The sequence below is a fragment of the Arachis hypogaea genome, chromosome 19 (assembly GCF_003086295.3).
Source record: "Arachis hypogaea cultivar Tifrunner chromosome 19, arahy.Tifrunner.gnm2.J5K5, whole genome shotgun sequence".
In the NCBI taxonomy this organism is placed as follows: domain Eukaryota; kingdom Viridiplantae; phylum Streptophyta; class Magnoliopsida; order Fabales; family Fabaceae; genus Arachis; species Arachis hypogaea.
Window position 1 is genome coordinate 143,302,715 of NC_092054.1, and position 10,976 is coordinate 143,313,690.

The window sequence follows — 10,976 nt, forward strand, 5'->3', positions numbered from 1 at the left end:
CTCCTCCCATCCTCTACCTCCATCGCCAGGCCAGTAAGCATTTTGTCTTTTATTCTCTGCTCTTTTATATTCTTCTCTGCTCTTTTTACCAGCACTTAAAATTTTCGGATGCCAAATTGTTAATCATCTCTATTCTATGCTTTGTTTAATATTTGTTGTTGTTACTTGTGATGTTTTTATTTTATGCTTTGAACTTTTTAGCCGTTGGGAAATTAAAATCCTATTGGGGCTAAGGAATAATTATCATTGCGGATTGTAGCATCCTAGGAAGACGAAAGAGGAGCTATATATATATATATATATATATATATATATATATATATATATATATATTATGTTAAAAGTTGAGTGTGTTATGTCTGTGATGAACCATTAAGATATAATATAAAATATATGAAGGGATGAGATTATGGGAGAGAGGAATGTTATGAAGATGAGGTAAATGGGTGCATGGTGGAGCGTTAACCTGTTTCTCTATTGTCAAGTTCGTAGGTACGGAAGAAGTCTATAATGTCCACTTGTCCAGTACGTTGTGATGATGTGGACTGGCTTATGTCAAAATAAAAGTCAGTTTTGTTGATTTGGTTGGTGATATAAAATTTATTTTGTTGTAATTAAATTGTTAAAAATAATATTTTTTAATATATTTGACAAAATTTTAACAATAAAAATAAAAAAATTAAAAATATTTTTTAATTATAATTTATAATTTTTAAAAAATAACTTTAAAAAATATTTTAACTTTAATATTATAAATAAATAAAAAATATTTTTATATTAACGTATCAAACATAATTATTAGAAAATAAAATATTTTTGCACAAAATATTTAAATATAAAATTATTTTTATCTTTTAAAAAAATCGCTGAAATTTTTTTTCTTAAAAGCACACAAAAAAAAATTCTGTAATTTTGTCCATTTAAGCCAATTTTCGATTATGTCTATCGCAAATTTTATATTTATCTAGTTTCTATTAATCTTGCATCCTTACTCAATTCATCACTGTATACACATATTAACAATTTATCAACTAATAATAACACTTTCAATTGATAATGTTACGGCCTGGCCCAAACAGTCTACGGGCTGACCCGACCCATAGATCATCCGACTCGAGCGGTCAGGTGCGAACAACTCAACTACCGACTCGGACACGCGTCCTTGTCAGCTCTCCACTACAGCTATATGAGAAAGCTTCGAGGAAGGTGGGTCTGCCCTTGCGGGACCCATTTCTGACACGGTATATATGGGGAGGGTCCTACCCCCCAAGGTACGTCACATACCATTCTCTCACTTTTCGCCTGCACACTTGATTGACTAGAGCGTCGGAGTGTCTTTGCAGGTGACACCCCTCCCCTCTCCATACGAAGAGTTCGGAATGTCAGCTGCACCCACCCCCTTCAACCCAGTGACCCGGAACCAAGCGATTCCCCCTCTTATTAACCAAAGTACCAACCCGAACCGTCCGGTACCCGACTTACCGTACATTGGCGCCGTCTTTGGGGACGCCTGAATGGACGTTGTACTGGGCCCAGGAGGAACAGGCCGTGAGGCCGAGCGCAGAAGGGAAGCCTCCGTGGCTTCCTCCCGGGAGCGCACGTGGTCCCCTCCATGACGAACCGAGCCGTCTTCACGATCTCAAGAAAGACGCCCCTTTGGGGGAACCGGCGACAACAGCGCCAGGATAATGCAGGAACTGCGTCACAGGATGCAGAACCTGGAGCGCCAGCTGGCAGATCAGAAACATCATCAACGAACTCCCGAATCAAGCTACTCCCGGTCCCCTCCGAGAAGTCACTCCTGGCGGACGCCGAGCCCACGATCTGAACCCGAGAGTGCCCGGGAGGAAGGACGTCCAAGAAGACGCCGCGACCCCATCATATACACCAGGCGAGAAAGGAGACGCGACCGGGAAGACGGGCGACGGGAAGACGGCGAGGGAAGACCAAGGAGAGCACAGAGACCCGTGATAATGGGCGCAACCCCATTTCACCGTTCCATCCTCGAAGTCCGGCTGCCAAAGCACTTTGACAAGCCGACGAACATGAGGTACGACGGAACACAAGACCCACAGGAACATCTTACGACCTTCGAAGTCAGAATGAACCTGGAAGGAGTGGGTGACGAGGTAAGGTGCCGCGCTTTCCCGGTCACTCTCGCGGGACCTGCAATACGGTGGTTTAATAGCCTCCCGCAGGGCTCGGTGGCCAGGTTTTCAGATATTAGCCACGCCTTCCTAGCCCAATTTACTACCAGAATCGCAAAGGCAAAGCACCCGATCAATCTGCTCGGGGTAACGCAGAGGTCCGGCGAGCCGACTAGAAAATACCTAGACCGGTTCAACGATGAATGCTTGGAGATCGACGGGCTAACCGATTCGGTAGCTAGTTTGTGTCTGACGAATGGACTCCTGAATGAGGAATTCAGAAAGCATCTCACCACGAAGCCGGTATGGACGATTGATAAACCCCTATTTTATGATTCATCTTGTGCTCAATTAAGTGTTTTTATCAATTCTTCACCCACTTATTCATATGGATTGCATGATTTTATAATTCCTTCCTTATTTTATGATATATGTGAAAACATGTTTCCTATGCTTTAAAAAATATTAATTTAATTATCCTTTATTACCATTCGATGCCGTGATTTGTGTGTTAAGTGTTTTCAGGCTTCATAGGGTAGGAATGGCTTAGAGGACAGAAAGGAAACATACAAAAATGGATTTTTGAAGAAAAGGCAGCGACGCGTACGCGTGGATGACGTGGACGCGTGTCTAGCGCGAAATGGCAGTGACGTGTACACGTGGACGACGCGGATGCGTGCCTAGAGCAGAACACAACTGACGCGCACGCGTGACAAGGAAAAAACTCCAAATGACGCGAACGCGTGACCCACGCGCACGCGTGACGGACGCCACATGCAGAAAGTTGTAGAAGTCGCCCCCAGCGATTTCTGGACCCTTTTTCGGCCCAAATCCAAGTCCAGAAACACATAATAGAAGCCAGAGAATGGGAGAATCAATAACGACAATTCATACAACATTCAGAATACGCAATTTTAGGTTTTAGATGTAGTTTTAGAGAGAGAGAGGTTCTCTCCTCTCTCTTAGGTTTTAGAATTAGGATTTCTTTTACTTTATGGTTATTACTCCATTCCTGGTTCAATGTTTACTTTAATTTTATATTCTCTTCTACTTCTAGTTACTCTAATGCTTTTACTTGTTAATTACTTATGTTGCCAAATTGGCTTATTAATCTTTCCATGTTAGATTTGAATATTCTATTTAATATAAATTAAGGTATTTCAGATTTATGATTGTTTTATTCTATTTATGATGCTTTTAATTTAATTTAAGATTTATTCCCTTTTTGCTTTGGTTAAGTAATTGGTAACACTTGAGTTATCAGACTCAGCAGTTGATTGAAAATTGGGAATTGCTGATTGATTTGGATCGCTCTAAAGCTAGTCTTTCCACAGGAGTTGACTAGGACTTGAGGATCAAATTGATTGGTCCACTTGACTTTTCTTTATTTAGTAAGGGTTAACTAAGTGGGAGCAATAACAATTCTCATCACACCTGATAAGGATAACTAGGATGGGATTTCCAGTTCTTATACCTTGCAAGAGATTTTTATAGTTATTAATTTATTTTTCTTGCCATTTAAATTACTTGTTCCTTATTTCAAAAAAACCAAAAAATATACAATTTCATAACCAATAATAAATCATACTTCCCTGCAATTCCTTGAGATACGACCCGAGGTTTAAATACTTCGGTTATAAATTTATTTGGGTTTTGTTACTTGTGACAACCAAAGTTTTTCTACGAAAGGATTCTTGCTGGTTTAGAAGCTATACCTACAACGTGATTATTTTTATAAACATTCTTTACCGGCAGGAACCCGCTCGTCAACGATGCAGGAGATCCAAAGCGTAGCCAGGGAATATATCAACGATGAAGAAGTTAGTCAAGTCGTGGCTGCCAACAAGCGGCAGCCGTCCTACAATCAACCTAGGCAACACGGTGGCAGAGATAGACAAAAGGAACACGCCAGAGACTACGGCCCGGGCAAGACGCCCAGGCCGTTCCCTCGAGTCGGGAAGTTCACCAATTACACCCCCCTCACCGTCCCAATCATAGAAGTTTATCAGCAGATAGCCGAGAAGGGAATTCTGTCGAAGCCCCGACCTCTGAAGGACTGAACCAGGGGAAACAAGAGCCTCTATTGCGATTATCATAAGGGCTATGGACATAAGACTCAGGACTGTTTTGACCTCAAGGATGCGCTAGAACAAGCGATCCGGGATGGAAAACTGGCCGAATTCTCCCATCTCATCAGAGAGCCGAGAAGACGAGATCGCAACCGCGAGGGAGAGGACAAGACCCGCATGGTAAAGCGACGTCACGACCAGGACGACAACGAACAAGGCCTCACCATAGTGAACGTCGTAACAGCAAGAGACGCGCCCACAAGGTCGAAGTCGGCATGCAGGAAAGACGCCAAAGTCCTAGCGGTTTCCTCATCTTCCGCGCAAAGCCCCAAGAGGTCGAGGTCCCCACCCATCTCATTCGATCCGGAGGACCAGTGGTTTGACAAGGTCGCAGAAAGCCCCCCCATGGTCATCACGGCCAGAGTGGGAATCAACCTCATCAAGCGCATCCTCATAGACACCGGGGCTGACTCGAATATCATGTCCCGCAATGTGTTCTATGCTTTGGGTCTGCGGGATGCCGACCTAAAGACCCACCAGCATGGTGTTGTAGGATTAGGCGACCACTTCATCAAGCCAGATGGGATAATCTCCCTGCCGATATCAGTAGGACTAGGATGGGGGCGAAGGTCGGTAATGGCTAGTTCGTGGTTTTGCGAGACTCCACAGCCTACAACGTCATCCTAGGGAGGAAGATCATCAACGATCTCGGGGCAGTGATCAGTACAAAGATGCTGGTAATGAAGTTCGTGACTGATGACGGATCCGTGGGATCCATAAAAGGAGATTTGAAAATGGCAGTCGCCTGCGACAATGCCAGTCTCTCCTTAAGGAAGAAGTCCAAGGAAGCATCGGGAGTGTTCCTTGCCGACCTAGACGCTAGAGTTGAAGACAAACCCAGACCCGAGCCGGAAGGGAACTTAGAGAAATTCAGAGTCGGCGACACAGAGGAGAAGTTCACCTTCGTGAACAGAAACCTACCATACGACCTGAAGGAACCCCTAATGGAAATGATTAGGGCTAACGGCGACCTATTTGCTTGGACGCCAGCAGACATGCCAGGGATAGACCCCCAACTCATGTCACACCACTTGGCCGTCAAGGTGGAGGCCAAACCAGTGGCTCAGAGGAGAAGGAAGATGTCACAAGAAAGGGCGGAGGAGGTGGCTAGGCAGACGGCCAGCCTCCTCGAAGCGAGATTTATTCGAGAACTCGACTACTCGACATGGCTGTCGAATGTAGTTCTAGTGAAAAAGCACAATAGAAAATGGAGGATGTGTGTGGATTACTCTGATCTCAACAAAGCATGCCCCAAGGACTGCTACCCCCTACCCAACATTGATGCCCTCGTCGACGCAGCGGCGGGATATCGGTACCTAAGCTTTATGGATGCTTATTCTGGCTACAATCAGATACCGATGCACTGGCCTGACGAAGAGAAAATAACGTTCATAACACCGGGAGGGATATATTGCTACAAGGTTATGCCGTTCGGCCTGAAGAACGCCGGGGCCACGTACCAAATGCTAATGAACAAGATATTCAGTGACCTCATAGGCAAAACGGTGGAGGTGTATGTGGATGATATCCTTGCAAAGACCACACGGCATGAGGACCTCATAGGCGACCTGGGAAATGTGTTCGCTTTCCTCCGGCAATATGGCATGAGGCTCAACCCACTCAAGTGTGCCTTTGCCATGGAAGCAGGAAAGTTCCTAGGGTTTATGATAACCCAAAGAGGGGTGGAGGCCAACCCTGAAAAGTGTCAAGCAATACTCCAAATGAAGAGCCCGGGCTGTGTCAAGGATGTTCAGAGATTGTCAGGAAGACTCACCGCCCTATCCCGTTTCCTCGGAGCATCGGCTGCTAGGGCGCTACCATTTTTCAACCTTATGAAAAAGGGGATAGCGTTTGAATGGACCCCGGCGTGTGAGGAAGCATTTAAGCATTTCAAAGAGATCCTCGCAACACCACCTGTCATCGGAAAGCCCAAGGTCGGAGAACCGCTCTACCTGTATCTAGCCATAACGGATGAAGCGATGGCAGCGGTTTTGGTACGGGAGGAAGGGAAGGTTTAGCAACCAATCTACTTCGTGAGTAAAGCACTGCAAGGGGCAGAGTTGAGATACAGCAAATTAGAGAAGTTGGCACTTGCTCTCCTAACCTCTTCCCATAGATTACGACAGTACTTCCAAGGTCATCAGGTAGTCGTGAGGACGGATCAGGGAATCCGCCAGATACTCCAGAAACCCGACCTGGCGGGAAGAATGATGACTTGGGCCATCGAGTTGTCCCAATACGACTTGCAATATGAGCCCAGGCATGCGATTAAGGCACAGGCCATGGCCGATTTCTTGGTAGAAGTATCAGAGGACCCAGCTGAGGCAACGGGCATACGGTGGAGGCTCCACGTAGACGGGGCCTCCAACCAGACGTCCGGAGGTGCCAGGATCATCCTAGAGAGCCCCGCTGGAGTCATATATGAACAGTCGATCAAGTTCAAGTTCCCAGTATCAAACAATCAAGTAGAGTATGAGGCCCTTCTGGGCGGCTTAATCTTAGCATGGTAAGTCGGTGCCACCAGGCTAGAAGTATGCAGCGACTCACAGGTCGTTACTTCACAAGTCAATGGGACCTACCAGGCTAGAGACTCCCTGTTACAGAAGTATCTAGAGAGGGTCAAAGAGTTGAGCAAACAATTTGAGGAGGTCGCGATCCAACACGTTTCGAGAGAAAGGAACACACGGGCGGACCTCCTGTCCAAGTTAGCGAGCACAAAACCAGGGGCGGGCAATTGGTCTCTGATCCAGGGCTTGGTAAAGGAACCAGCAGTCGCCCTCCATTTGACGAAGACAAATCCCTCCTGGATGGACCCGATAACCGATTTCTTAGAAAACGGCAAGCTCCCTGATGACCAGAAGATGGTCAAAGCGTTGAGAAGGGAGGCGGCCAAATACGCGACCATACAAGGGCAGCTGTTTAGAAAGGGACTCAGTCAACCTTTGTTGAAGTGCCTACACCCCGACCAAACGGACTATGTGCTTAGAGAGATCCACGAGGGGTGCTGTGGACATCACATTAGGGGCAAATCCCTAGCAAGAAAGCTCGTCAGAGCCGGTTATTACTGGCCATCAATGATGAGGGACTCCAAAGAATTCGTAAGAAAATGTGTCAAGTGCCAGGAAAATGCCAACTTCCATAAGGCGCCGGCTTCCGAGCTGAGCCTGTTAACGTCCTCCCGACCTTTCTCACAGTGGGAATCGACCTCTTGGGGCCTTTCCCGATTGGTCCGGGGCAAGTCAAGTATCTCATTGTTGCTATCGACTACTACACCAAGTGGATAGAGGCCGAGCCACTGGCCAGTATATCCTCATCCAATTGTCAAAATTTTATGTGGAGACAGGTGATAACCCGATTCGGTATCCCAGAAGTCATTATCTCTGATAACGAGACGCAGTTCACTGACAAGAAGTTTGTGGAGTTCCTCGCCGGTTTGGGCATAAAGCAAAAATTCTCATCCGTAGAGCATCCCCAGACGAACGGCCAAGTTGAGGCCGCAAACAAGGTCATCTTACTAGGCCTCAAAAAGCGGCTTGACAATAAAAAGGGCGCATGGGCCGATGAACTAGCCTCAGTTCTCTGGTCTTACCAAACGACCAAGCAATCGTCCACAGGAGAAACTCCTTTCCGCTTGACGTACGGGGTAGATGCTATGATACCCGTGGAGGTTGGCGAGCCGAGCCCACGATTACTTCTGCAGGGAGTGGAGGAAGCCGTAGAAAAGGACCTAGTAGATGAGGTTAGGGAGATGGCCCATTTGTCAGGGGTAGCACTAAAGCAAAGGATGGCCCTGCGCTACAACGCCAAAGTACTCAGGAGAGAATTTGAACAAAACGACCTAGTCCTGCAGCGCAACAACATCGGGCCACCGACTCCAAGGGAAGGCAAGCTGGCGACAAACTGGAAAGGCCCCTACCGAGTCAAAGAAGTGATTGGCAAGGGTGCCTAAAGTTGGAGAGGCTCGATGGCAAAGAAGTCCCGAGAACCTGGAATGCAGGTAACTTAAGAAGATTTTATTCTTAGCCCAAACACGCCGAGTAGGCGATTTGCCGGGTTCCAGATAATTTACTTTGTTAAGTACTTATCATTGCAATAGACTTGTTCAACTGTCGACCAATGTTCACTTGTTTAATTTAACCCCAAATTTCTAATACATGTTAAACGGGATGACGGCGCGGTAACCCGGGACTGATCACCCCGGAAACCGACCAAGTTAACACCGTAACAAACAGCTATAGCGATGGCGAAGCCATGACCTGGCTTCGTCAAGTTACCAACAACGGTAAACAAACACGAACGACAAGCCAATACTAACAGAACGGTAGCATCAGAAGTCTTCAATTTTTCCTCGGTAGACGCGGCCTTCTCCTCGGCAGCCTTAAGCTTCTCCTCCGCCTTGGACAGCTGCTCTTGAAGTATTTCAACTTGAGTCTTGAATTGATTATTGGCCTTAGCAGCAAACTCGAGCTTCCTATGCAGCGACTGCATCCCTGACAGCTCAAACTCGGCCTTCCGAGCTATGGCAGCACCGCGGAGAAGGGTACGGTACATCCATTTTGCCTGCCCTGCAAGATCGGAGCCATGGAAGTGTTCCTCCGTGCTGGGAAGCAGCTAGGAGTCTATGAAGGTCCCGGCGTCGAAGTTCCTCTCCATCACGGTAAGGACTCCTTCAGGGCTGGAGGATGACTTCTGCCTCTTAGGATTGGGGATAACCTTCAAGTCATCCTCCTCGACTTGTCGGGCAGAGGTCGAATCCCCAGTACCGGCCGCCTCCTCATGAATAGGAGAGACGCACGCCCCATCAGAATTTTTGTCCGATATCTCGATGTCACAAGGTGAAGGCACGGCCTGATCATCCTTATTCTCGGGAGGGGCCTCCGACTTCCTGTCAGCCTTCTCTTCATCGTTTTCCTCCAAAAAAGTCTTGAACAGACTCTCAAGGTCTGTCACCTCGGCAGACATTCCCACTGCAATAAATAAATAAATGACTTAGTCGTTAAATTGGCATAACCAATCAAAGCAACAGTAATGCAAGGAATACAAGTTAGAGCTACTCACAAATATAACTTCTGATGACCTCCCGGTCACCCATCAGAAGGTGGGGATTTACATGGTTTCTCCCGAAAACGGCCAACAACACGTCGGCAATCTTTTTGTCCACAGCGGACATCCCCTTGTAAGTCACCTTAATAAAGGTATTAGACCCCGCCCTGAAACTCCAATATGTCGGGATGAGGTGTTCCCCTTCTAACGACAGCCAGAAAGGGTGGCGACCTTTGGCTGGACGCACCTTAAAATACTTGACCTTATACCCATGGTAAGAATCCTCGAACAAACCAAAAATCCTCCGACCCTGGGCAGATTGAAAGGACATGAACCCTTTCCTCGCTTTCCCTTCTTTGGAAGGATTCGTAAGGTTGAAGAAATAAAGGAAAACATCGAAGGACACGGGCAACTCTAAATATTCATATACCATCTCGAAACAACGGATGGAAGCCCAACTGTTCGTATGCAGTTGCGACGGTACCACGGAGATCTGGTTAAGGAGCGCCATTTGAAAAGAAGAAAAGGGAATACGAACCCCCACTTGGGTGAACATTGATTTGTAGAACCAAATCAAATCGGCAACACGGGGGGAATGGAAGTTGAGTTCGTATAGCCGTTCATTGGGGCGGAAACGAAAATGTCGTAGTTGGCCTCCTCGTCAATCCCGCCGCACAAGTACTCGGCTTGGCGGAACTCGGTAAGCTCCTCTACGCCCATCTGGTTCGGGGACTCTTTCACGTCGGAGGTCACCCAAGCGTATGGGTCGTAACCCATGTTGGAGGAGGAAGCTCGTGAGACGATGCGAGGCATACCTACAGTGGGGGCACCACTCAGTTAGTCTACGAGGTCGGGAGTTCGGAAAAGGCCCAGAAACTACATTTAGCCTACTCAATAACTAAAATTAAGCATGGCTGAAGCAGATTCCAAGTAAAAGCCTAAAAAGATAAATACCCTGGAATGGTAACCCCCCTAACACACTTACTTAACACTAAGGTCATCTAGCGTACAAATCGAACCAGAAAAGCAGCATGCACACAGAAACAATGGTAATAAAGGAAAAATGAACATAAAGCAGAGAGCAAGGAGATGAGCGCTTACCTGACTGATTGTGATGGCTGGGAGGAAAGCAAGAAGGGATGAATGCTCAAGGACCCAGAGATTACAGAAGGAAATTCGAGAGGAAAGAAGGAGAAAGCAAGGAAATGGAATGAAAATGAAGCGCAAAGTTAACTGGGGGATTAAGAAACTGACTTGAAGCGTGAAAGGCAGGGGTAATAGAGTCTTTACTCGCAGGGTTTGAAACAATCCATTATGAGCATTAAATGTCCGACGCGAAGAACGAGGCGACGAACGGTTATCCCCAGCAACGAACGGACACGCGCGCAAGAGACACGTCCTCTCCACGAGCGGCCGACCTAGCGACAACGCTCGAGAAATGGTATAACACGCCACCAATGACCCTCACGATCATTGCTGGCGCATTGGGGGCACTGTTACGGCCTGGCCCAAACAGTCTACGGGCCGACCCGACCCATAGACCACCCGACCCAAGCGGTCGGGTGCGAACAGCTCAACCACCGACTCGGAGACGTGTCCTTGGCAGCTCTCCACTACAGCTGTATGAGGAAGCTTCGAGGAAGGTGGGTCTACCCTT

At 47.1% G+C, this 10,976-nt stretch overlaps 1 protein-coding gene across 1 annotated transcript; it reads left to right on the forward strand.

Annotated features, from left to right (window-relative positions):
* Positions 1-6,486: 6,486 nt before the first annotated feature.
* Positions 6,487-8,225, forward strand: LOC140182387 (uncharacterized). Its single transcript, XM_072228575.1, has 3 exons — positions 6,487-6,741; positions 6,859-7,374; positions 7,620-8,225. The coding sequence occupies exons 1-3, from the start codon at positions 6,487-6,489 to the stop codon at positions 8,223-8,225; spliced, it is 1,377 nt and encodes a 458-aa protein (XP_072084676.1).
* Positions 8,226-10,976: the final 2,751 nt, after the last annotated feature.